Here is a 27,713-nt window from a genome sequence, read left to right on the forward strand (position 1 = left end):
TAGTCAACATAAGCTTCTATTATATGCAGATGATATGTTGTTACTTATGACCCAGCCTGGGAAGTCAATTCCAGCCCTATTAGAATGCGTCAACTGGGATAAATCAGAGGCAATGCCTATGTCAGGACACTGCCCCCATACTTTATTTAAACAGTGGGAGTTTCGGTGGTCCGTGAATGGTTTGAGGTATTTAGGGATACAAATTACCTCGGATTACACTAAGATGGTTCGAGCAAATATGGAGCCAATGTTTGAAAGAATAAAAATGGAATTTGGTAGATGGTCCAGAGTACGTCTCACAATATGGGGTAAAATTAGTTGTATTAAGATGATGACTGCACCCATGATCTTTTATATTTTATCTAATATTCCATTACACATTCCAGTATTTCAAAGATCTAGACTTTTTAATCTAGCAGTTTCTTTGGGGTAGCTCACTGCATCGTTTAAGTATTAAGAAACTTCAAGTGAGTGCAAAACAAGGAGGTTTTTCATTGCCTAATTTCCAATGGTATTATTGGGTGATGAACGTGAAACAACTTAGAGCTTGGTTACCTACTGCACCAGTTAAACCCATCTGGTCCCATACAGAGACGGAAGTTAATGGCGGTATTTCTCCTTGGAGGGAGCTGTTTGATAGCAGTCATAAAACTACCAATCCTATAATTGCAAAGACATTGTGGTTTAAATTACATAGGGCAGGTCGCTGGGACTTTATTAAATCACCTTCGGCAACCTTATGGAGTAATAAAAGAATTTTAATTGGAGGGACATCGGTTGACTGGTTACAGTGGCGTAAAGCAGGCATCCTTAATGTATCAGATTTATTTGACTGTGGGACTAAATGTTTTTTAAGCTTTGATAAAATTGTAGAGTTATATAAGTTGCAGTGTAATCAATTCTGGAGATATGTCCAAATACATAGTTCATAGGGCTGGGCGATATATCGAGTTTTTTAAAAATATCGATATATATATATATATATATATGGAGATATATATATATATATATATATATATATGGAGATATATATATATATATATATATATATATGGAGATATATATATATATATATATATGGAGATATATATATATATATGGAGATGATCTCTGATGTAATTCTGACCCAATTTATATGCAAATTGTTGTATGTTGGGGCCAAAAAGCTTTCCAGGTTATTTTGATCCTATCCTTCATCAAGCTCCTCTCCCACTATCTCCATATTGTTGGCTTCTGGCCTTGATAGAAAGTGAAAAGTCCTTAGCAGCTTGCTGCTTGTTTGCTTCCAGCCCTGAGGATCCCTGTAGTGCCACAATTCAATTCAAAGGCTTAAAATCAAGCCTGGTCAGCTACAGCAAGCACACAGCACCTAGGGAACCTTCAGGTCTTCAAGTCATCAGTACCGTTGCTGGCATGTTTTCAAAAGACACTTTAACATTTTAAATGTAATATTTGATTCTTTTTCTCATTTTAACATTTTTGGTGTTGTTGGTAAAGACCCAGTGACAGATGAATTGTCTAAAGCAGTCTGTATCCGTCTATCTATCCATTCATAGGTTATAAATCTCACTCAAAGAGCTGAGACAGACAAAATTTACATCTGCAGGTGATGTAGAACTACCAGTTATCCCAGACTAGATGACAGGAGAGAAAGAAAATTTGACTTTTACATTAATGCACATTAGAGCAACAAAAGAATTTCAGTTGTCCGGTAATATGAACTGCATACTGGTATTTATGGTTCACTGATCTATGGATTTTTACCATATGCACTGTGTGGAAGAAGACATTATGTGGGTTTGAAGTGTCTTAAATTCCCTTTTTTGTAGCTTGAATGGATAAGACTTCACGCGATAACGTCTTTAAGAGGTCTTGAAGATGCTATGAGCAGTCTAAAGAACTTGCACATTAACTGGAATGTTCTGTGCTCTGCTCTCTTGTGTATGTTGTCTAAACTTGTGTTATATGAGATGCTCTTACAGGAATTGGTCATGGGGATATAATGCTAAGCACAACACAGTGCTCAGTATATTACTATTAACTACTGGGCATGGCTGCTGACTACTGGACAGTAATGACAGTATTGATTAGCCTTGCCAGGGTAATGCCAGTGCAAGTTTCCACTAATATCCATGAGTACCTATATGGAATAAATGCATATTGTCCACGATTTAGTCACATAAATACTAATTTATTTCCTTTATCACAACAAACTGCATTCTACGTACAATGCCTCATATGTGGATAAAATAAGGATCGCCTCAGTTTCTAGCATCTGCAGTGCATCAGCTTCTCGTACAATGGTTCCAGCTCTGCAGCAGCACAGAAAAATGCTAATACAGACACTTGGAAGGGTTAAAATATTGCGTTACAAAGCAACAACAACATGACAACTAAATCATGCTAATGAAGGCAAGCAGGAACTAAAGCAAAGCATTTGATGGGTATCACAATGTTAACCTTCTATCCCTGTCCCACTTATCATCCATCATGAATATTCCCAGAAGAAATAGTTGAGAGTGTGTTATTCGGCGCAGACGACGTGTCTGGCGTCCCGGTCAGGCCGTCTCCTTCTTTCTTACATTTGATTCCAAACAAACTGCAGATTTTCATTAGCATCAGGTCCACAATCTCATCCTCTTCTGACGGCTGCAAGAACAGTGAGCATTCAGTATAACTCAAGGATTATTAATTCATCTCAGGTCATTAAAAACAAAAACATGTTAACAATCAGGTCTCTACTGGAACTGAACAATAACACCAGCAGCATTTCAGACATGGTGTGGGTGAGTTACCTTGTGATGTATCTGCTCCTGAGTGAATGCCACCAGAATGACGGAGATGAAGAGGTTCAGCACCACAAAGGTCATAAACACGATGCAGGACCCGATGAGGAAAGCACCGAGCACTGGATTGTAATTTAGTACCTGTGGGACCAGAAGCAAGAACTATAGTGAAGGAGGATGAGCAGCAAAAGTGAGCTGTGGTTGAATTATGATTGTCTCATACTGACCTCTTCATAGTTAAAAATACCAAGCTGCAAGCTGACCATGGTCTGCACAGCATCAAGCAGAGTCCGATAGGAGTACAGCTTCCAGCCATACATCAGGTTAGACTGGAAAATAGAAAGTTCACCTCTGTGTCAGTGACCACCTTTAAATGACTTCTATTTCACAAAGTAAACATAAAACAGAGAGAGAAACATGGACTCCAGCAGCATGTTGATGTTAAGCGTGGGAAACTCCTCACAGCAATAGAGTAGGCCAGAAACATGATGGTCATGACCACCAGGAAGCCTGAAATATCAGTCCAAGCTCGCTGCAGTGTGGCTGTAATCATGTGCAGCTTGGGGTTCAGTCTCAGCAGGTGCCACAGTTTGACTGTAGCCAGCAGTACCAGAAAGGCAATCAGATATCCAAGCACTGCATCGGCCTTGGCTGTTTCATGGAAACTGACGAACCTGGACAGAGCAGAAACAGAAAGAAAATGACTTATTTTCTTTAAATTGTTTTATTTTTAAAGCCTTTATTGCTCACTGTAGAATACAAATAAATATTTTCACCATCACAATCATAAATCAAGATTTAAAATGTCATATAGCACAGTTACTCTTGATGTGGATTGCATGTATGTTTTCGTTTCCTTAAGGTGATCTTTCTCCATCTGCACACATTTTTATCTTATGTGCACCAGTTATTTTTGTTATGTCATCTTGTACACACAAGATTAAAAACTTACCAGTTAAAAATGAATTAAAGTGGACCTCTGATGCTCATTTCCAACTCCACATCAGTCCTGAACTCTATTTAGACAGCCTCACTTGATTCACAGTTAAAAATAATCCTCTCACACGTTAAGTCTTTGTTGTGGACACTCTTCGGCTGAGTAGTTATCCCTATTATATTTCTTTGAAGTCCGCTTGAAATCCATCACCCGGGGTGGATGTGTTGTTGGTGTAATGTAAATTCTCTATGGACGAGCCCACGTGGTCACAAAAAGCAGACAGACACACAAACATCCACACGGACCCTAGCGCTCGCTGTCTAATGATGAGGTTGTCCTCACCCTGATCTGAGCAGACCTGGGGGACAGATGGGGAAGATATATTCAAGGCTGTACACTAGACCTTTGTAAAGCCCTTCAATTCATCCACTGTCAAAAACAAACAATTTTAGCTCCCTTTCCCATCCCTATAAAGATAAAAAACTCTCTGAAACAGACCATTTAAACCTGAAGCCTGAGCTTTTGGCTCACAGGGATTACACACACACACACACACACACACACACACACACACACACACACACACACACACACACACACACACACACACACACAAATGATTTGTTTTAGCTAAAATTAGTGTTCCCAAACTACCAGTAGCACAGCATGATGTATGCACTCTCTGCCAAAGTGAATTCGTTTCATCAATGCATGGTCATGCTACTGGAGAGCCACTAAATTGTGACCTTGCATGCTGAGAAATAGAAAAAAACCTGATTTGTGCAGCTCCTGGTGGGCAGAGCAATACATAAGTGGTTCATAAACTCACAGCATTTCTTATTGCTTACTGCTCTTTGTTGTTCTGGTAATAGTTCATGTCTCTGTTCCCGAGTAAAGTCCTCTTGATGAAAACACACAGGGCGCTCCAGCTGAGAATGATGATCGCCAACTCGAGCAGGTTCCACTTATTCTTGAAATAAGTCCATTTCTGTTTCCTCATCAACTTTCCCTGTAAACACATAGGAAACAGAATCAGGTGAGCATATTTACTGTATAACTTCACTTGTAATAACTTATATTTATATTAGCAAAGAAAAGATAAAGCTTGTGCACCTGAACAAACATGTAATAGATGATGAAAAGAAAGTAGATGATTTCAGAAGCCACGACAAAGATGTGAAGGCCACCGGTCGACTGGTAAAGACGCACAGTCTGAAGTTCACTGCAGAACTGGAACGCTCCTGTTAGAAACACGGTATGACAGATTAGGTGGTTCTCATAACGGTTGAGGATTTGTGCAACTCACACAGAATATCTACATCTGGTCTACTTACCTGTTGCTGTGGTCTCCAGCATGAGTGTGACGATGCAGAAGAGGTTGACATTGGCATTGTACACAGTGAACTCAACAAAGATTGCTTGGGTGTACACGTCAAACCAGGTGTTCTCATAAAGGTACTGAAGGGTTCTACAGCAGCAACGATAAACGAAGTAATTTACAGATTTTGTACTTTAAAACGTGACTCAAGACTAACAGTTCTTTCCTACGAGGATAAAAAAGACAAATCAGAACCAGTCAGGGACACAAGATAGTTTTTTCTATCTGCAGAAATTTAGATTTGCCAGTATAAATGGGATCTTCTGACCAGCAAGGGCAAAGCATCTATCAGTGTTAAGAGATATGACACTGATTAAGTCAGCTCAGGAGGAGATGGTTGAAAACCTGCCTGCTGCTACATGCTGCAACTGTGAGCAGGCTAAAGTAGCCCAAAGTGTAGCATAGATGTGATTTATAAAGTGAATATTCATTGAGAAGAGTATCAGCTGAGCCATGTGGATGTGGATCTTTTTTTGAGAAGCAAATTACTTATTTGGTCATAATAGTCATATTTCTGGAGACCAATGCAATGGCTCCTGTCTACTCATCATACATTTAAGTTTACTTTGTCTTAATAAGAGTAATTAAACCTGCAACCCACAAGTTACAACTGCAATTATTATGTATGAAACAATATTTTAATTTTAATATTTTTATTTGATAAATGCTCTGAATTCTAAATATTTTCAGTTTACTCTTTATACCATTTAAGTGCAATAATGTCACCCGCAATTAAAATTAACTACCTGCTGGAGTTTTGGAAATCTGGCCCCAGATCCATCACAAACCCTCCTCCTCTGTAGAGCTTCACATTGCCCCAGATGGGGTAGGCCCTCAGTTTACGCTGAGACTTGTACTTCCACGGGTCGTGAATGTTCGTTGAAGCATTACGACCTACAGGTCGAGTCCAACCTGGGCCGTAGGAGCCCATGTCCTCCAGCTCCCATGAGTACGGAGTGTGACAGTCCGGGATAGACTCCTGCATGGATCGAGCTATGTGGCAAGAGTTTTTCTGCACCCTCACCTGGCGGAGACGAGCGTTGCCCACAAGCCTTGAGTTTCCATCAGTGATAAATCCTGGTACCAATTTCCAAATGACAAGAAGAAATTTTAATGAATCTTTATGCTTTACTACATAAATATAGAGTTAGTTTCACATGGGTAATATTGTTAAATTCTCAGGAGTTGTTTAATATCTTGTATTTAATTGTTACATTTTTAAAATTGTTTTTAATTAAGATAAGCTTCAGCTATTTATTTTAAAAAAAACTATCAAAACTAAACTAAAAGATTTTCAAATTTCATAAGGGATTCATGTAAAACATTCTGTGTGCCAATTAGCGTCACTGATATTTGACCTGGGTACTCTCCAAACAAGTTGCTCAGCAGAGTCGTGTTTGCCCAGTTGAACACATCTTGAATGCTCATTGTGTCTGAGATGCCTTTGCTGAAGCTCTTGCGAATGTGTTGAGTCAGAAAGTAGCCGTTGGGGTCCCTCTGACCGTATGCCACCAGGAGTAACATCCACATAAATCCCGTATAGACTGCAACAAAAACAGATCCCTTACATCAGTTTGTTAAAATGTTAGTTCCTGTTCTTGCTTTGAATCAAAGTGGTTTCCTCACCGACAATCTCCCGTATGAGTGCAAAGACTTTTTGCTCTTTAATCATGTTGTTCCGCATCTTCTCGATATCAGTGGGAGGTGGTGGTTTATAGAAACTGCAGGTGCTGTCTCTTCTTGCTGCCTGGACTGCATCCGGATTGTCTGGGGAAGGATTTTAGATTTTAGATGCATTGCATTTTTTGTTCTTCAACACAAAACAATGCAAAAGATGCAATGCAAAATTAAAAAAGAAAAAAAAACCAAGGATACAAAATAAAACTACCTGGGCTTCTGAGACTTTCTTCTATGGCTGGTTCTCCGTATTCCTCCTGGTCAACTTTCTTCAGGACGAGGGCAAAGAAAGCAGCAAATCCAAGAACCTGCAGCAAAAGATAGAGAGATTGACCTACAGACTCTCCCATTTAAAAATGGCTTGTCTAGAGTGGATTGTCTTCAGAAAATGTAACAGTAATTGCAGTATACAGGTAAATCAGTGCAGTATTTCGCACAAAAACGGATTTGATATTGTTTAGTAATTTTCTAAAATTGAATAAAATGTCAGTTAAAAAAATCTTCTAAAGTGGGCTAAAATCTTCTGCTCCTACATATACTGTAATGTTTCTCACCTTTAAAGGCTGGGTGATAAAAAGACTCTCAAAAAAGGAGACCACCATGGAAATAAGCCAGCTTATAGAACGGTCTTTCCCGTAAGTTAGCCCATACATCATAGTGAAGTATCCTGACACACCACTGGTTGCGATCACCAGTATCCACCCGATAAACACAAACCACCACGGCAGCCCTCCTTGGCAGCATTTCTTCTTCCCACCAAGACTCTCCTCTGGCCCGGGGAAACAGCTGAGCTTGTCTCCATCCAGGATTGACATGGGTAGGTGGTATTCCAGAAGCCCCTTCATTCCATGAACTTGCTGCATGGCTCGGTTGTAGCTGTCTGGATTTGGAAACTGAGAAGGTCCCAACATACCAAGCTCCTTCTCGATAAGCTGCAGTTGCCTGTACAGGTACCGGCTCTTGTTGCTCTTCTTCTGGGCTAGATCTAAAGTTTTTTCAGAGCCCTCCCACACACTGGTTTCTGTCCAAGCAAACACACAAAGAAGGACATCAATTATATATAGAATTTAAAAGCATTTATAATATTATAGTGCAGTTTACCTTGCAGATTCACTGCACCCAAACTAAGGATCATAGCTTGATCTTTTTTAGAAGAATCAGTGTAGAAGTCTTCAGCGGCTTGGTTTTGCTGTCTGATGATGTCCTCCACCAGAGACAGCAGACTGTTGATGTCAGCCTGCTGACCGTGATGGAGCTCCAGATGTGGCAGTGGGCTCTTCATGGCCTTTGAGAGAGACTGAGCAATTCTTTTTATGTCCTAATCAAGAAACCACACCAAGCTCTTCAGACATGGAGAACAAAATATTTACTGGTACTACACTGAAGAGGTACAAATAACATAAACTTCACCTTCATCACGTTATCTGGTGTGATGTCCTTTATCTCTTTCTGTGGGGACGACGTCTGTGAGGGAGAAACTCGGACAGTCTTCCCCTGTTTTGCATCTGCTTTGGTGGTTTTCTCTCGAGGACGAGTGTTTCTGAAGATACTCACGATGAGCAGATTGATGGGGAACATGATGATTGAACTTTGAACTCCAATGATAACCTGTTGCCAGGTAAACTCGATGTGACCTGCCAAGTTAAAGTCTTACTTTGAATTGGGTTTTAAGGAACACTGATGAAAGATTAAATCTTTTTATGTTGGTCTTACTTACTCCTGCTACCAAATCTTTTGTAAAAAATCAATCAGATATTCTTCTTTTCGTTTGCACGTATGTAAAATTTGTAAATCTTGTCAGTTTTGACGATGCATAGACTTGAAGGTAAGGAAATGTGCAATTAAAGAAAAGCTTTTAATACTGAAAACTAAGTGTAAGTCCAAACAAACAAGTGAGCAAAGTAATCTGGGACCAAACCACAAAAAAAGCGAAGACGGGGCTACAAATATGCAACAGAGTTATAGACAAACAAGACACAGGTGAGGGCTGGATGTATGAGAAAGTTTTTAACAACAGGTAAAATCAGGGAGGAGCAGACCTGATCCATCCATAAAGGATTCCATTAAGCAGGAAGTCAAGGATGCAGAAGGAGCGAGCGCATAAACAAAGAAACGGGAATACAGACTGGGAAACAGACTAAAATCAAGCCATGAACTGAAATAAAATGTTAGAACAAACTGAAACACATCGTAACACTCAATTCTAAAACCTGAACTGGGAACAGGGCCCCCAAAACTGAACCAAACAAGAAACAAAACACTAGAATTCATGGAGAGTGTAATAAAATGAATGCAGGAATCCAAAACTCACATGAGCATCATGAGCATCAAACTCCACATCAACCATGAGATTTCTCTTCACATCAAAATCAAAATATTTGAACCTGTTGTGTTTATTGAATCTTGTAACAAATTATTTAACAAAAAGTATTTAAACATCAATTTGCATATATGAATTTTAATTTGCATAATTTGCTGCATGTGTCTGATTGTATTCATAAAGTTTTTAACAAAATAAAAAATTACACTTATGATGCAGAAGTATCAAAAACTCTTGGATTAAATATTAAACACTTTGCATTACAAAATTACTTACCTACTGTTGTTTTTCAGCTTTGTGAAAGCTTTGTGTACATTTTGTTACTTACCCAGGTCCATCGTCTGCTCAGAGGGGTCTGTGGGGATGCCCCAGAACATGATGCTGGTCAGCATGGTGCACAGCAGTAAGGAAAAACAGCAGGACACTCGCTGCACACGTGTGAAAGTGCTGCACGGAGGTCGACTAATGACAGAGAACCAGATGTGGCCGTCACGGAAATCCTTGGCTGTCTTCATGAAGAACAGATTACTAAAAAGTTTTTAAGAAAAGTGATTCAAGAAATTAAAGTCAAGAAAACAAACTCCAAAAACAGAGTGGATTCAAAATCCCTTGAATAAATGACAAGTCTCACCTAAATCTCTTTAGATCCACCTCCGTTGCTACTGGGAATACCTTGTCGAGAGTGCACTCTTCCATATCTACAGCCAGCCAGGAGTTACAGAGAAAGTGCCACTTTTGACCAGTCTCCAGATCCTGCACCATCACTTTGCTAACATACCTGCACATTGATTGAAGTATAGATCCTCAAAAATATTGATACAGCTCAAGCTTATCATTAGCCTTTTTCCCTTTGACCCACGTACCACGCAGGGTGATCTCCTGAGTTGTCGTGCCACAGTCTTATGCTCTGCAGCTCTCCAAGAGAAAAGTGTGTGGTCAGCAGAAACATGTCCCCCCCACCTCTCTCAAACACAGGCTTCTCCGAATCTGTCAGGTGGTGGGGCTCACTTTCTCCCTCTGTACCCAGCAGAGTTATGGTTACCTAAAATAAAAAAATAACTAAATGGTTAGTCGAGGCTTGGATGGTGAGAGCCATCAGAATACCGCAATCATACGTTGTTCAACAAAAACATCAGATGGGTTTTGCCTTTGCTGTGAGTCCATCCAAGTCTGCATCAACATCACTGACCTGAGAGGAAGTGGATGCCCCATGTCGGTGTCCTGTGTTAATACTCAGCAGGTAACGATACTGAGCCAAGGGGTCGTTGTCCTCAAGAACTGTTATCTTGACCTGGAAGTGGATGCAATGGGGCAACGTTTAGGATTTTTTTTTTTTTTTTAAAAACATGATGGTAAAATTTTAATTTCAAGACAAAATTAAAGTAAAATCAAGATGAAACATTGAAGGTTAGCATGAAATTCTTAAAAGCAAAAGGTGTAAACTGGTGAAGCTCTACTTTACCTTGACTGAATCTTGCATGTCTTTCCTGCGCGCCCATACCACCACCAATAGATAAGCACAAAAAATGGCTCCGACAAAACACACCACAACGGGGTTGTTTGTGAATGTAGCAAAAAGTTCAGCGGTGCGTGACACATCCACTAAGTTAGGCATGACAAAGAAGGAGCTGCCAAAGAAAGTCAAGTGGTTACAGAGACACTGAGTGACCAAAGGTGTGGTGAGTGGACCAACCTGTGAACAAAACAGGAAGCCAGGTGATCAAACCTCACACTCCACATTTTAAGGAAGTAATAATGCAATCAGTTTGGATGTGATTTTTTTCCACCTACCCTGCAGCCATCCTCACTCCAAAAAGACCCAGTTTCATTCCAGTATTTGCACTGGGCAGCGATGGAGATGACAGTGACACTGGCGTTGATGGATTTGATTCCTGGCTCTACAATGGGCTTTATAACAAGGTAGTGCACACCAACATCATCTGTTCTGTCTTTGGGACTCAGCACCCAAGTAAATTTTTCTTCTGTGTTATAACAGAGAGACAGAGATAATTTTAAGAAGACTCATTCTAACTTTAACCATAATTACTGCTTGCATAACCTTAATGCTTAATCCTTGTCTTCATGAGGTAGAGATGCCCTCATAATGTGGCTCTGGTTCCCACAATTTGAGAGCTATCTTCAACTTAATGCAGATTTACATCTACATTATACTATACAGTACATTATTCACCATGCATGACCACACAGGAATGGGATCTACTGTTATTTGTTATCTGCAAAGTATGAAAAGGATGTTTGTTCTGCAGTCACGTGAAAAAGAAAGCTACCACGCCCGGCAAGAGCTTGTAGAACCACCTTTAGCTGCAGTAACTTAAAAATAATCACTTTCTGCTAGGCTTCATTGATCTCTGATGTAATTTTGGCTCAGTCTTCTTTACAATGGTTCTTCATTTCATTTTTAGGCATTAGTTTATGCACAGCTCTTTTGAGGTCCCACCACAGCATTTCAATCAGGCTGAGGTTTGGTTTTAGGCGTTTGTGCTGATATCCTGCGTGTTTTAATCAAACATGGTGCTGCACTTTGGTCTCATCTCTTTAAACATTCTTCCAGAACTCTTGTGGTTTGTTCAGATGAAACTTTGTAGCCCTAAGCTGTGCTGTCATGTTCTTTCTGAGAGAAGAGGTTTTCTCCTGGAAACCCCTCCAAAACAAGCTAAAAAGGCTCATTCAGTCTTTTTCTAATTGTGCTGTCCTAAACTTTAACATGGCAGTACGCAAAAGAAGTGTTTGTGTTATCATGATACTTAGGGATGTCGGTTATTTTAAGAAAAAGAAGCCCAGATAAAAAAGGAATTTACATTAATTATATGCAACCCTAATATTCTTTTCTAAAAACAAAATACTGACCTTCTCTCGCGCTCTCTATAGGGATCTTTGTCTTGGCTACATAATCCTTATCACTTGGATAATCTTTATATCCCAGGAAGAGCATGAAGGAAATGTCTTCAGAAGGCTCAGTTTTCAGCACCAGTGTTACATCCGGAGAGGGAACGTCAATTATTAATGTGCTGAAATTGGCGAGGTCCAGGACTGTGCTGTTCTCCTGTCCACTGTCAAGCCGGGGTAGGAGAATCTGAAACTCCAGAAAAGACATCATGCCCCAAATGCTTCTTAAACTAAAGTAAATAAAAGTATCTCTTATACAATAGTACCTCTATCTCTTCAGGTAAGTTCTCAACAAGAATGACATTGCCATTCACTCTGGTGAGGGAAACGGATCCCACAGTTCCTGTGATGTTCTCCTCCTTCCAAGAATATGGATTCTTCTCAAAACTCATCATCTAGAAAGTAGGTAATACAATAAATAGAGGCTCAGATGATTTTGGTGAAGCCTTTTTTTCCCATCTACAAAACTTTGCTTTTGCTTTCTGAAAACACCTTTTCCTTCTCGCTTTTATTTCTATGATTTTACTTGTTTGTAATTCTTTTAAATGGTTCCAACATCTTATAGTTTACAAAGCCAGAAAAGAGAGATAACCCTACAAATAAGGTGGTCTGTTTGTATCTCTTATTGCTGGAGCTAAAATGATACGTTCATCAAATCTAAACTGTGGACTTTCAGCTATAGGAAAAAACAAATGCTGACTAAAAAAGAAAACTAGAACAGAAAACAGAGAAAAATCTCAAAAATATACTGATGATGATGTCCACTTCCCTCCAGCGTGCAAACACTTACTCTGACGTCCACTGGCTCATCTGGAGAGACAATATGAGGAGGAAGAGCAGGGAAGGAAAAACTCGAGGAGCTGTTTTTCTGAGCATTTATATCCAGCATTTGCATGCTTTCTGGAGAAATCCTGGAGAAGACGGTGTTATAATTATCTTCAGGAATTCTTGAGCACATGTCCAAGTCAGAGCCTGTTATGTCTTACCTGTTCACATACACACTGATTTGACCAGAGTCAATGATGGCAGGCTCTCCGTTCAGCTCTTTGTTATTCAGCAGAGCACTCTGGACATTATTTATCCCAGTCAGAAGAAACTCTGAGACTTTTTTCTAAGGAGAACATACAACATCTTGTTTGGTAAAGACCGCAGTGGACGTAGGAATGACATCCAGCATGATATGTCATAATTTTGTTCTCACATTTGATGAAACATTCAAAATATTACTGGCTGCTTCAACTATGGGTGCAGCTGCTTGCACCAGTTCTACATCATCTGTGCTCTGCTGATTGATGCTGATACTGTTGAGGGAGGAGCTGAGGTCTACCAACAGAGAACCCGCTTCTTCCTGGAGAGAGGAAATGCAGCAGCAGAAACCACAAAAGGGTCAGTGTTGATTTGCCTTAAGCCTACAAAAAAGGCTTATGATTACACTAAACCTGTAGTTTAAATGGGTATTTAAACTACCCAAATTAAGTATTTAAACTTAATTTGTTGTTGTTTTTTAGCTTGGTGTTGCTGCAAAATATATTCATTGCACAGTTAAATTCAACAGTTGTTCTCAAGAGTCCTACTCAAGAAGTTGACTGACTTTGCATGATTGAATACTGGTTTCACTTAATCCTGCTGTGTTTTACACATCTGTGCCAACGTCACATTTTTAGTCTTTAATCAGCTTTGACTGATTAAAGACTTCAGACTGATCCTTAAATAAATAATGCAAACAGACAGCAGGTATTGTTACAGCCTTATCAAAGCAGGTGGTCTGCACTGCACTTTATTGCATATCTAATGTATTATACTTGAGCAGCAGGACTGAGCTCCTCTGAGCGGTGCGTGAGCCCAGCCACAGCTCTGGCGGTCACTTGCACTTCCTGAGTCGTGTTGCTGGGGCAGTCCTGCAGAACTGTACTCATTCTGGTCAGCATTTGCTCTCTCAGCTGAAAGAGAAGGAAACAATGATTATCATGTTCTCCACTCGCAAGTTGTGGGCCTCGTAAACATCACAGCAGTGTTATCCGGTCCAGTTATAACATTAACTGCATTCTGTTACCTTTGACCGCTCGTCCCTCTGATGTTGGCCACTCACTGTATTCAGCATATCGGAAACAGAAGCAAATATTTGTCCAAGCGCCTCACCGGTGAGCAGACCTTGCTCCTCTAACTGACTCACAGAGTCCTCCACTGCAGACTGGAGAGTGCTAACGGAGGCACTGGAGTCACCTTTCCGTACCTTAAGGTAGAAACACAATAACTGAGGTTATTTAATTAATCATTAGCATTTCTCTAATCTTCCTTTTTGTATTTGAGAAAATGTAATAATTGACTGATGACCAACCTGAGTGATGACAGTTGAAGTTGCTGTTTTTCGCTCATTTTTCACAGTCACCACAACAGACAAACTGTACTTGTTGTTGGCATCGCCGAGAGGCAAGAAGACTGACCTCACCTCATTTGAAGTACTGCATCGTAGATGTGTGCCTAAAGGACAAAAGAAGCAGTTTAGCACGGTTGCACTTGATTCTCAATTACGTACCTACACATTGGTTGATAAAGTATCAAAATGAAAACTAATTTACTTTCTCCGGCTGTTGGCAGGTTTATAGCTTATGTTTGGGATTTGTACTAAGAAAACTGAAAACTGTAAACCTAAAGCTAATAACACGCACTAAGTAAGTTTCAAGACAAAGATCATAGACACAGACTTGAGACAGGAAAGAGGAATGGCTCTAAAGGAATGAGGAACTAAGAACAAACTGAATACGCAAAGAGGAAAACACAAGAAAACCATAAACATTAAGCAACCCTGGAATTAAAGAGACTCTTAAATAAATACTAGAAAGTTCAAACTGAGAAATGCTGGGTCAGCTGACCCAGACCACGACGACTCCACCTACTGAGATTTTTTATTTTAAAGCGCTACGATCTAACAAAAAAACATTTCTCAACTGAGCTGTACAATTTGTTTGAACTGATAAAGCAGCAGCTGATGCTGGCACGTGGTCCGAAAATACCACAAAAGCTTTATTTATATTCTGCTCATGAGTTAGTGGCCCCATAGTGTAGTGGTTTACATATTCACTTGGCAAACAAAAGGTCACTAGTTCCAGATATAAAACTGCCAAATCAAACATGTGGTTGCTGTCTGCTGTGGTGACCTCTTGTGGCAAGGGCTAAAAAGCTAAATAAAACTATCAAAACAGAAAAGCTGTGAGATTGCTTTCATCAATAACACTAATTACACTCCACCACACTCTCACCTGTGTTGGTCTTGAAGCAATAGAGACAGCCTGTAGAGCAGAAAGAAGTTGTTTTGCAGGTAATGCCAAAAGCATCGAGCACAGTTCCTGACGGTGGGGAGATGCTACATGAGGGCACTGAGGGATCCATCAGTGCATCAGTTGTGACTACTGAGTTTGTAGGTGGTTCAGTTGGCTCGGGGTCTGGTATCGGAAGTGTGTACTTGACAAACCCCGGCTCCTTCTTGTCTGTTTAAAAAAAAAAATTAATCAGGTATAATTTGTTTTCTAGACTTTGATCAAAAATGTATTTTAAAAGACACATTCTGTGTCTATCTATGACATGAAAACACACCATAAGCAATTACAGTGATGTTCTGCTGCATGCCCCTTGAGACTTTTAGATATTGGCTGTGAACGGTATATTCAATGTTGCCATCGTGCTTCTCCGTAAGGGGCCGTCTTCCCACTTTGGAGTAGCATCTACCGAGGCTACCCTGAGGAGAACTCATTAGTTATTTCTTGTTTGTCACACCGGTCTATTTAGCCACATTTCCTGTTGTTGTTTCAGACTTACTGTCAAAGGTTTAAGGTCCTCAATATACCAAACTACATGCGGGCAAGTCGTCAAACAGCTCAGTCTTAGCTTTGCCTGGTCATTCACATTTATTGAAGCACAATTATCACAGCTGCAAGAATTAAGAACATAAAGTAACTGGTTGTAGTTCCTGATGCATTTTTGCAATCCTGTACAAATACCATTGTTTCTAATTAAACCCATTTTACCTGATGGTGACATCTGTGAGTTCTTTTGAAGGAACAACAGAGACACATTTAGAAGCTGTTCCAAGTTCAGCCCATTTCCTAAACCAAGTCCTTCTCTTTACTCTTAAAATGTATCTGAACATTTCAAATGGATCTGGGAGGCATTCTCGTTCAATCACATGAGTTTCATCCATTGTTTTGTTTTTGCATTTGCAATCTCCTGTGTGGGAAAAAAAAAAAGCAGAAACAGTCTCAATATAAGACCACAATAATAATGATGTCATAATAATGCTGTGGTATAGCAAGATGAAGCATAAAACATTTTGTATAAGCAATGCAGTGCAGCATCAGCTCTGTTTGCTAAAACTGCAATCTGACACTATTTTCCGTGCAAATTTTCTTGACTTAGGGCATAATGCACTCTTCTAGGTGTTTCTTGTCTTGTAATGATCACAGATTACAGTTGCAGTTTGATTGTACTGTTGTGTGATTACGTATTTTCCCGATACATCCAAAACAAATTTCACGATGATGCAGTGGCAGAGCTTGTGGGGTTTCAACAAGGATCTGAATGACCAGGTTTCCCTCGACCCATGCATCATATCACAATTTAGTGATCAGTGAATTAGTGTTGTACTTACTGCATTCCCATTCATATGCCAGTTCTTTGCTAGGCAGTGATTCAGTTCCAGTTACTGTCAGTGTAACCCTCTGAGTGTAGTCAACCAAAGTGTCAGGAGTAGCAATTATTTTCAAGTCAGCAGAGTCACTGTCACTCACATTATCTGCCTGGAGATGAAAACAGAGTCATTGTGCTGCAGTCATTTCTGCAACAGGCTACATATTTTGCACAAGTTCCCAGATTATTTCTGTTTAAAATGATATTTTACATACTGTATGTTCATTGGTGCTCGGTGAAAAGTCAGAGTAATTCTGGCAAGCCTCAAGAATCTTGTCTAAGTCCACATCGACATCAGAGGATGAAAGACCATTGGTGGCTCTTACGTTCACTTGCAAAGATCCTTTACCAAAAGAGATCATGTTTAACCAAATCGGGCACAAATCCTATATAACTGGTACTTGTTTTGTCTTAACAGGAGCATGACTCAAGCTTTAAGTACCTTTAAGTGGGCTGGAGAATGTGTAAGTTTGCAAGCCATCAGCGAGCATGTCTCTGCTCTCCGACAGAGTGTCCTCAGCTCCAGTGAGTGTGAAGAGCAGCTCCACGGGGGCTCCTCGCTCCAGTGAAATGTTAATGATGAGATCAGCAGAGTCGGGACATACGTCTTCCTCCGCAATCACAGAGGCCTGCAGGCCTTCAACGGGATGCAGCAGACACAGCTCTAGATGAGCAGACACCGTGCGGGTTGTGACCCTGTTAGATGCAGCTAAGGTGAAGTTGTGGCAACCATGACCGAGCTTCTCCACCATGCTTGCATTCAGGGTAATATTGTGTGGCATTTTTCCGCTGCCCACTGATTGATTTGCGACTAAATGGGCTTCATGATGAATTGTGTAGGAAACATTTGTACCTAGTTACAGAAAATAAGAACAGAATGATCTTCTATTTTTGAGAAATGGACGTATCGTCGCACCCCTTGTGCTGCCAAACTGACTCACCTGCCTCCACTGCAAGTTGGATTTGAACTGGAACATTGAAGAGGGCATTGCATTTAGTGCCACCTGTTGACATATTCTGGCCATTACACATGATCACACTGAAGTCTCCAACTGGCTCCTGAATCGTTATAGACTTCTGAGCTGCGATATTCCAGTCACTGGTAGTGCACTCCACTCCAACCAGGAAGACACCAGGATGTGTGAATTTGTGTATAATTGTGCTCTCCATCCTGTGAAAAAGCAGCAGTGTTTGTGATATAAATAAAGTACTAAGATCCATCTAACATATTTGGTCAACTGCAAATCTTTGCTCACTCTTCTGGGCTGTACGGATCAATAGTGTGGCCATCCCCAGCATTCACTGTGCATGTTAAGTTTCCCTGGAATGGATGAAGGAGCCACTTCACGGTGATGGTGACATTATCGAAGACAGCTGCAAGTTTACTCATCAGCAGCTGAAGCCCTAGGAGGAAATCACACCACTGAATTAGACTTGTGGAAACATACAGTCAAAGATCTTTGCACATAACATCATAAGCACTATGGAATCTGTTTTGATCAGCTGGTCTTTATGAATTTAGGTTGAGTTTAGGCTGATGGGTTTAGTGCAAAAAGTGTATATAAAACAAGAAATCGTGCATCTGACCATTTTTGCAGCGATACTCTGCAGACAGGTAACTTCCCAGCGCCGGACATGGTTCACCAAAAGTGCTCAGATCTACTCCAGCCTGGCAAGCCTGCAGTCCGTGGCAGTGAGCTGCAATAACACATACAGCAAGCCGAGCAAACGGCAATAAAACACACTTTATTTATTAGGGTTTGCACATTAATGATAAGACTTTACAGGCAACGCAGAAAAAGTCACACAAAAAGCAAATAAAAACAATAAATGCTAAAATTGAGTTAGCTAGATAAACAAGTGAGATATAAATATTTATTATTTTAAATAAATGTGTCACGAAATTGGCATTCTTCACCAAGATAAATGGCTATTATCACTTGATCTCTTCAAAGTCAGTCCAGGAAATGCACTCAGTCTCTGATCCCATGAGTGTGGTCGGGACATGTCTCATCCTTCCACTTTATAAGCATTAAACTTCTAGCTATTTGTGTAGCAAATGCAACCTATATGTTGGAAGGCATATTATTTCAACCAAATATTTCAAATACTGGAGTTATTGGAGACTGATCAAGATTTTAAAGGCCTCCCTTCAGAATTTAAGGAGACGGGGAAGGTCCCAAAAAGTATGAATAAGTGTTCCAATCAGATTTCTTGCATCTACCATACATGGGATTTAAATCTAAATAAATCTTGCCCAGGTTGTTTTTGGTAAGGATGTTTAAAAAGAATGCTGCTATTTAATGTTCATACTATCAAATTTCAACATCCTCCTTCTGTATCTACAAGCTTCTGGTGAGACTGCATAAAAGCTTTTTAAAGAGGGAGAAGCTTACTAACCCCTCCAGCATAACTAATACTGCTATGAATATGGATGTAGATTCACTCTACCCATCTTTCACCTCCAACAGGGAGGGATTACACGAATTTAGTTTCTGGCAGTATAACCCCTTTGTCTGCAGTCACAGAGCAATGATGGCTTTTATGTTTTACACGAATCGAGAAACAAAAACATAATAGTATTGATTTTACTAAGTTTTTTCTTGGCTTTTGGATGATGTTGCTTTAATAAAGACAAACACTGCACGCATCAGCAGAATTTACCATTCTAAAATGTAACGAGGTAAATAACTGGTTAAGTAAATGACGAGTAGCCCAACCTATTGTAAACATGTTTTTCTGTTTCTGTATCATAGCTGCCATCAAAAGCTGGATCAAGTCAATTAAAAAGATGTGACCCATAATACCTGTTACATAATCTGTTACATCCATCCAGCTGCACTCTTCCTGGGAAGACGTGGGCGAGGGTGTAAGTTGGGATCGGCAGTAGTGGATTGTTTTACGACCGTAAAAACTGTCATCAATCTCTATAACTTGACCAGAACCACACTGCAGTGTAGCGTTTTGGCCATCACATGCAATTGATCTCCCAGAATCTGCAGGGAGAAAAAACGGAAGAAAATTTACATAAGAAAAAGAAGCAGCATAATTGTATTGTCATATATGAAGTTTTTTAAGGGCGCGTACCAAATTGGCAAATGAAGTTAAATTCCTGGCTGCAGTTTTCTGTAGCTTCCCACTGAAAGCCTGAGTGTCTCAGGACATGCGCGCAGGCTGCTTGATCATCTGGCAAGTTAACCCAGTTACTGTAACTTACATCTGAGCTGTCCAACCAAGCGAGAACACCTGAAAAAGCACAACAATTACTTTTGATAATCAAGCGAAATGCGGTGGAAATGTTATTACTGCATGCCCATTTGTTTTCTTTCTGACAGTAAAGAACAGACGGGGTGAATAAATGGTAAAGTCTTGTCCTCTGTGAAGGGAAACAAACACACCACTGTAAATCAGGCCTTGTGACAGCCACCCTATTGAATAGTTCAAAAGAGTGACAATTATCTCCCATTACACCTGTTGGCTGAGATATCCAACTGGGCTCCTTTCACTGCGAATGTCAGTAAACAAACACATCACAGTTATTTACAATGCACACACAAGCTGCCCAGTGAGATAGCAGTAGAGGTTATAATGCCTTCATTTCTGAAATTTATGGCAAGGCAAGGCAAGGCAAATTTATTTGTATAGCACAATTCAACAACAAGGTGATTCAAAGTGCTTTACAGAGATATTAGAAACAAGAACAAATAAAAAGCATGATTTAAAATTGATTAAAACAAGCAAATAAACTAACTAACTAATTAACAAACAAACAAACAAACAAACAAAACAGTATATAAAATCAAAACAGATAAAATCAGAACAGTAGATAACAGTAGATAAAATGGTGCACTTTGTAATATAATCATTGATCACTTATACCTCTTTTCTGTCAATAAGTGCACCAGAATACTTAATATTTATAGTGTGTTTCAAAGAAGTTCTTGTCTATTTTAAAGAAGCAATAATTTTACTAACTTTCTGCAAAACCTTTTTTCTAACTGTTTATGTTAGCACTGAAATGCATACAGTCATAAGAAGTCATTCAGTGCCTCCTCTCACCCTCAGTGGCAGCAGAGTCAAGCGTGAGGTTGGGAGCAGCAGGTGCCACTCCGAGCCACCAGTTCCTGTCAGGCTTCAGGTGCTTCTGAAGGAACTGCTGCGTCTCATCGTTCAGGATAAAGGCCAAGTGTCCTCCGCCTCGCTCACACCATTCCTCAGCACCTCGAAAGGATCGCTGCAGATCCACAAATTCGTAGCACGAGCCATCGAAACCTTCCTGGTATTCTGGGCAGGATTGAGCTTCAGTATCGTCCTTGGCGTGACAACTCCAGCAGAGGAAGAAAACCACCAAAGTGAGCGTAGCTGAAGCGGTTCTGTCCATCTCTGAAGCTGAACAGTCTTCAGACTCTCTGGTAGCATCTTGTTTTTAAAGAGTAATGACGTCAGTAGCTCTGACAGGGATGGCTTTCTTGATGGGTGCAGAGCTTTGTATGTGGCCATAATCCTTGGAGTCAAACAAAGCCTGCCTGTGCAGTGAAAAGGGTTAAAAGCTCACTGTCAACAGCCAGATTGCTCCTCTGTCTCCATTACTGCAGAGCTTCACAACCTGCACAGTGAGATAAGCCTCACAGTCATACCTGATGTAACCCCCGTCACTGTGAGCTTGATCTTGTTCAGACTTGTTCACGTTAAAACACACCTTTAAGGATAATCAAAAAAAAATTATTGGAGCAATTCTACACTAATGAATTCCCCTGCACAGAAAGCTCTGTATTCTTGAGAGCTGAGATTTTAATTTGTTACGAATCACACTGACAATGACTTCCATCTCTTCAAGGGCAAACAGTCATAGCAAAACAGTAAGTTTGCTTTTTCTACCTGCTGTGACATGTCAAAATGTATTTTGTGGAAAATACCTGGAATTATTCACTTAATGAATAATTAAAGCAATAATTACTTTTTAGTGTGTGCAACCATGTACATAGGTAACATGTGAAGGGACCTCGAGAGCGGAAACAGTTAAAATGTCGATAGATAGATAGATAGATAGATAGATAGATAGATAGATAGATAGATAGATAGATAGATAGATAGATAGATAGATAGATAGATAGATAGATAGATAGATAGATAGATAGATAGATAGATAGATAGATAGGGGTGTCAAACTCCAGTCCATGAAGGCCAGCATCCTGCTTGTTTTTGAGATGTGTGTGCTTTGCCAATAAAAAGCTACAAGGGCAGGTTAGTTGGAAGACAAGCAGGACAGCGGCCCTTGAGGCCTGGAGTTTGACACATGTGGATTACAGTGTTAAATTGCTGTGTTACAGAAAATAATCATGATTGTTAAAGAATAAAAATAGAAATAGTGACTTTAAAAACACATACAACCAATAATATGTATAATTTTATTTATAAGAATGATAAAATAAAATAATAAAATGTAAGACTGAAAAGAGAACTGTACTAAATGGTACGTATGACCTTCATAGCAATCAGTATTAATACATAACATATAATCTATTAAAAAATGACATGTATGAATCTTGTATTCATTCAAAATATTAATTTTATATTCATACCATGGCAATATTAGAAATAGCAACAACTAGGGCGCTCAAATGTGTTAAAAAACCCAAAGTGATTTGTGACCCGGATGTGTGACGTCATATTTGAGGGACCGCGCTGTCTGAGGACATGACAGTTAAGTAACCGGTGTGTGTTTCACAAACTCCCCCTGATCAAGCTGTGCCTCCGTTTTCACAATGTTTGCTTGTAGTCGCAGTTTGAACAGCGCTGTGGTGTCTGCACTCCGTCTTCTGCGCAGTAATCAGGTTAAAACACCTTTAGCAGTACCAGCAGTGCATTTCAGAGGGTCAAGCTTTAGCTTAATGCTAGCCGCCAGTTTGCAGAAACTGTCTGCTGAACTTAAACTCATCTCCTCCTCCTCAGACTGCCGTCACTGGACAGCTGGAAAGACCTCTGTCCACGCAAACCGACGGGGAGGTCCGCATCGCAAAGATACTGAAGGAGAAGTTCCCTTCAGCCTCGTCACTCAAAGTTGTGGATATATCAGGTAAACACTTAAATCCGCGGAAATGATCCTGATCCGCCTAAGACGGGAGCACGGCTTAACACGTGGGAAATGACAAGGCTGGAAATGAAGCTACACAAAACTTTTGGTTCATACACAGTGGGGGCAGTGTCAGACCTTGAGTAAATTTTTAAGGATTCATCTACTGTGCAGCTGCCACATGAGGAATTACTGACAGGCAGTGACGGTGCTAAAAACAAAGACATCACCCAGATTGACAGGATTACATGTTTTTCCTCTCTTTGCTTATTAGCAACACCCTTATTTCCTTTTATTGTAAGGAACCGATCTGCTCCTTTTAACTCTGGTTGGTGGTATTTGATTTGTTAATTTTGTGTAAACTTTTCTGTTATTTGCACATACACTGTGGATAAATACTTTCCCCTGGTTTATATCATGTGATACCCATTATCACTGATTTGAAGCTTTTTGAGTCAGCTAACTCAAAAGACCCTCAGAGGGATGCATTCCGATGCAGGATTAAAGGATTTGTGAGCTTAACGTTTTCAATCTTAAATATGCTATTTTTAAATAGCATATTTAAAAATATGCAATCCTGCATTCCGATGCAGGATTAAAGGATTTGTGAGCTTAACGTTTTCAATCTTAAATATGCTATTTAAAAAAAAAAAAAAAAAAAAAAATTATATATATATATATATATATATATATATATATATATATCTAGATAGATAGATAGATAGATAGATAGATAGATAGAGCTGGGCGATAGAACGATAACGATATGTATCGCGATATAACTTTTACTCGATAGAGAAATTAAGCTATCGCGATAGACCTCGCCGCTCTTGTTCTCTTAAAAAAAAAAAAAGTCAGCCAAATTCAGTAGCGCAGAGCCGAACCAATCACAGCCGCAGCGTCACGTCGTGTGACTTGTTCGGTACAGCACAAGTGCCAAGCCGCACGTGTGTTTGTTTGGGAAGCAGCCAGCTGGTAATGGAGCCAGCGCGTAATGGAGGAAATGAGTGTGCCGACTAGAAAAATCAACCGAGCGTGACCGAAGAGAAAACAGATGATGGTTCCAACGCCGGAGAGATTGTCGAACGGAAGAGCCATAGAAGTTCCGTAGTGTGAAGGTATTTCGGCTATTTCAAGTCTGACAAAAAACAGAGTAGCGTGCACTGTAAATTGTGCCGAAAACAAGTCTGGAAATACAATAAACTGGTGCATGCGTCACACTGCGCCACGTTATTGTTTCGGTGAAATGAATTTCTACAATACTGTTACTGTTAATTCTACTCTCTGCAGTGTTTAAATGCTTACACATACACACAGTTACTGTCCCTCCACACTTACGACTCGGTTCTGCTTCTATTCCCCAGCTTTGTTTACTTTTTCCCACCGAGGCTTCTAGACTTCTGATTGGCCAACATTTCTGCACGGTTAGGAATCTAGCGCCACCTGCTGCTTTGGCATGTTCATAGCAGCGTTTTCCTTCATTTCTGCCTTTATGTGTGGACGGGATTCTTTTTTAAAACGAAAACGGAAAATCTCCGTTTTTAAAAATACCCGTGCACGTGTGGACGTAGCCTCAGTCTCTGACTGGAAGCGCTAATTCGTCATTCGGCTTTTGTCAGACTAAAGTAACTGTTAAAACTGTTTGAAAAGCTCAGCTATACAACAAGGAGAGATTGAGAATTTCCTTTTAGTTCTCAGTTTATTTGATATTGACAAAAGTTAGTCAGTTTTGTCTGTTCTTCTGTAAAACAAACTAAGATTTATTTTTAGAATTAATATTTTGTTTCTAAGTGGAATTGACAATTTAGTCTGTTTTGTTTGTTCTATTTTGAAACTTAAACGCTTTAGCGGCTGCCTTTTGTGTAGTTTGCAATATTTGCCTTTATTTATCTGAAAAAGTCTCATGTTCCTTAAGTACATCTACCCTGTTGAACTTATTATGAGAAATAAATATTTAAATCAAAACAAGCTGCTGATTATTTCACATTTTACTTGTGAGCAACGGCACATTTAAATCTTACAAATATAGTTATTTGGCTTATATCGTGATAGATATCGTTATCGCCTGAAATGAAAAAAACATATCGTGATATGAAAAAATCTCATATTGCCCAGCTCTAATATATATATATATATATATATATATATATATATATATATATATATATATATATATATATATATATATATATATATATATATATATATATATATATATATATATATATATATATATATATATATTTATTTATTTATTTATTTATTTATTTATTTATGGTTATTGTTTTTGCCTGGTCGTACTCTGCTGCTAAGTCTGTTTTAAATTGATGAATGGCAAATAACATCCAACAGATTAGAGTATTTGTGGCCCATTTAATACCAAGAACAATCAGTCAGTAAAATTAACTTCACCTTCATCTGGTCACCCACTTATTAATACCCTCTGCGAGACGATGTCAGACTTGATTACATTGATTATCCTTTGATGTGTGTATCACTTTTGAACTACACACAGAGCACATGGAGTTATAAAATCAATATATCAAGTCAAAATTCACAAAAATAATTGGTTTTCTGTGGTATTATTCTCAACTTCTTTGTAGCAATAATGTGGCCCTTTTCTGATACCTTGTTTTTTATTGTTGTTTTGTTTATCAACCACTCGAAAAGGCTTAAAGACTCAAATGATGCAGCAGACACCACTTTTTAGATGTCTTGGAGTAAAAAGCCCAGGTTAAGTCTTTAACTGCCTTCATGATACCCACCCACTTCATATGGTTTTAGGTTTGCAGAATCGGCTAATGCAAAGAAATCCCAACTATGTTGAATTTGCCTGGTAGGACATGTAGGTCTTCCCTGAAGCCGTGCATTTGAACTGAGGAAAACTCTGAAAGCCAAGGAAGCAAACAAACAAGCAAAGCAAGTCATAAGATTCTCTGTTTCTGTGTTTCTGTTCTGTTATTAGGTGGCTGTGGGGCCATGTATGAGATCCACATAGAATCCAGTGAGTTTAAAGGAAAAAGGACTGTTCAGCAACACCAGTTAGTCAATCAGGTAAACCCCTAGAAACCTTGTCTAAACTGATGTATTAAATCTAAAATTGTTGATGTTTTATTTAGTCTGTGTTGAACCTTGTATGTGCTTGTTATTTGTTTTTTTTAAAGATGACATGAAACGCTACACATATAAAGGATAATTTACATCATGGAGCCCTGCTCTCAAAAACTGACATAGATGTAACTCTGTCTGTGAAGCTGGATTAAATATGTTTAGCACCATCTTCTGTTAGTATGGAACGTGATGTCACTGGGTTGCAGCTAATAGTCTTACATTAGTTTATGTTTGCTAACCAGTGACAGAATCATAATCAGGTTTGTGCTGCCCCTGGGTATAACAATGAGTTTTATGTTAAGAAACCAAGGATATACTGTCCACTTTTACCGTCTTGTCTCTAGCAGTATTTGGCTCTCATTACTTGGCTAGCGGCACTGAAATGGGAAAATCCATCTGTTAGCTGCAGTGTCTGGGTTTGTATAGCACTCCATGAGGTAAATTAACCTCCATAGATCTAGTGTTTCATGTCCTCTTTTAAGTCTGTCGTCTTGGCTTCAATTAACAAAAACTTGTAGTTTATATTTGCAATAGTTGATATTTTAATCACAAGTATTGCGTATGTCTTGTCCTCCACAGGCACTCAAAGATGAGATTCAAAACATGCATGGATTACGAATATTCACTGATGTCCCACAACATTAGAAAAAGTCCTATTTCTGGCCCACAAACCTTTCCTTTGTTCACCCTCTCTAGTATGAATGCACAACTGGGAGGAAAAAAAGCTGTTATGTACTAAACTAATCCTGTGACATAGATGTTAATGTACCAGTGGCAGAAACGCACAGGACCTTATCTGTAGCAGTTAAACACTGACAGTGTGAAACATGCATGATTGCTAAGTGAGTTATCATGTACTCTAAGATAATATATTGAACCAATGAAAGCTGTGATACGCACAAAATGGCCTGCTAAATTGTTAGCAAAGTGTCAAGTCATGTAGGCTCTTCCCATTGTGGGGTCTCCTGAGGGCTGATGGTGATGCTGGTGTAATAATGGGCAGTCTCGTAATGGTGGAGAATAGCTACAGACTCTATTTTTAACTGGGGAGGGATCTGTTTATGGAGCATTAGTTTGCAATGTCATTAACTCTGACCACAGTCTGTGTTACCGTCTAGCTTAAGATGATTAATTTCAAAATTGGTTACTGGCATTGGATTGTACTTTGCTCCTGTGTTTATGCTACCTATTCCTTTCTAATGTACCTTGCAATAAAAGGAAGCTACTTTTGTTGACTGTTTTCTTTTTGTTGCTTAAATTTAAAAAAAAATCCATTTATATAAAAAAGGAAATGCGCTCACTATTACTGCCTGTCAAATTAATCTAATATTAATCACGCTGAGGATTAAAAGTGAAAATATGAAGTTTTTCATAACATCTTTGCTGCTGTTGAATGTTGAAAAATGATGGCAGAAAGCAAGTGGAAGCCTTAAACAATAGGCTTAAATCATTTCAGCTGAACCAGTGTATAGCTGAGTGATGGAAGTTCATCGCTCTGATCTGTAGTTCTACAAATCTGTTTGAAAATCTTTCCGCTCCTTTTTGGAGTTTCCTGTTATTTAAGCAGGCTGCCGCAGTTAGCTACGTTAGCAGCTAGCATGTTCTTGAGCTCAGATATTCAAAGAAGTACAAAAAGTGAATGTTAGACAAGTGTTATTATGGCGTCTTGGCTTCTTCAGGATGTGTAGTAAGCAGTAACGTTTATAATAACTTTTCATTTTATTATTTATTTATGCTTGGCACATATCATTGGCTTCTTTTTGTGTTTGAGAAATTTTAGATTAAACCTTTTGCAAAGAGGTCCGTTTATAAAAGAAAACAGTTACGATAAAATTAGGAGC

The 27,713-nt window shown here is 39.3% G+C and overlaps 2 protein-coding genes across 2 annotated transcripts; one reads left to right on the forward strand and one right to left on the reverse strand.

The window, feature by feature from the left end:
• Nucleotides 1-2,178: 2,178 nt before the first annotated feature.
• On the reverse strand, nucleotides 2,179-21,069 carry LOC146718685 (polycystin-1-like protein 2). Its single transcript, XM_085465018.1, has 41 exons — nucleotides 20,748-21,069; nucleotides 19,776-19,934; nucleotides 19,496-19,684; nucleotides 18,276-18,386; nucleotides 17,945-18,092; nucleotides 17,630-17,859; nucleotides 17,131-17,541; nucleotides 16,904-17,031; nucleotides 16,651-16,798; nucleotides 16,031-16,229; nucleotides 15,822-15,933; nucleotides 15,600-15,741; nucleotides 15,266-15,493; nucleotides 14,344-14,486; nucleotides 14,059-14,238; nucleotides 13,808-13,945; nucleotides 13,207-13,353; nucleotides 12,992-13,116; nucleotides 12,796-12,916; nucleotides 12,272-12,400; nucleotides 11,967-12,192; nucleotides 10,890-11,080; nucleotides 10,561-10,791; nucleotides 10,288-10,389; nucleotides 9,962-10,140; nucleotides 9,730-9,876; nucleotides 9,427-9,626; nucleotides 8,189-8,412; nucleotides 7,880-8,096; nucleotides 7,333-7,799; nucleotides 6,990-7,086; nucleotides 6,728-6,868; nucleotides 6,460-6,645; nucleotides 5,848-6,178; nucleotides 5,058-5,191; nucleotides 4,837-4,964; nucleotides 4,572-4,732; nucleotides 3,250-3,460; nucleotides 3,014-3,115; nucleotides 2,796-2,927; nucleotides 2,179-2,649 (listed from the first exon to the last, which is right to left on the reverse strand). The coding sequence occupies exons 1-41, from the start codon at nucleotides 21,067-21,069 to the stop codon at nucleotides 2,482-2,484; spliced, it is 7,485 nt and encodes a 2,494-aa protein (XP_085321144.1). The 3' UTR covers nucleotides 2,179-2,481.
• A 1,290-nt stretch (nucleotides 21,070-22,359) lies between these two features.
• On the forward strand, nucleotides 22,360-27,105 carry bola3 (bolA family member 3). The gene is made up of 4 exons (XM_085453921.1): nucleotides 22,360-22,522; nucleotides 22,641-22,764; nucleotides 25,727-25,815; nucleotides 26,452-27,105. The coding sequence occupies exons 1-4, from the start codon at nucleotides 22,454-22,456 to the stop codon at nucleotides 26,515-26,517; spliced, it is 348 nt and encodes a 115-aa protein (XP_085310047.1). The 5' UTR covers nucleotides 22,360-22,453; the 3' UTR covers nucleotides 26,518-27,105.
• The last annotated feature ends 608 nt before the right edge of the window (nucleotides 27,106-27,713 follow it).

This window comes from Copadichromis virginalis, linkage group LG1 (assembly GCF_057382275.1).
Source record: "Copadichromis virginalis isolate Kocher_CV1m ecotype Utaka linkage group LG1, C_Virginalis_male_GT1.1, whole genome shotgun sequence".
Taxonomy (NCBI): domain Eukaryota; kingdom Metazoa; phylum Chordata; class Actinopteri; order Cichliformes; family Cichlidae; genus Copadichromis; species Copadichromis virginalis.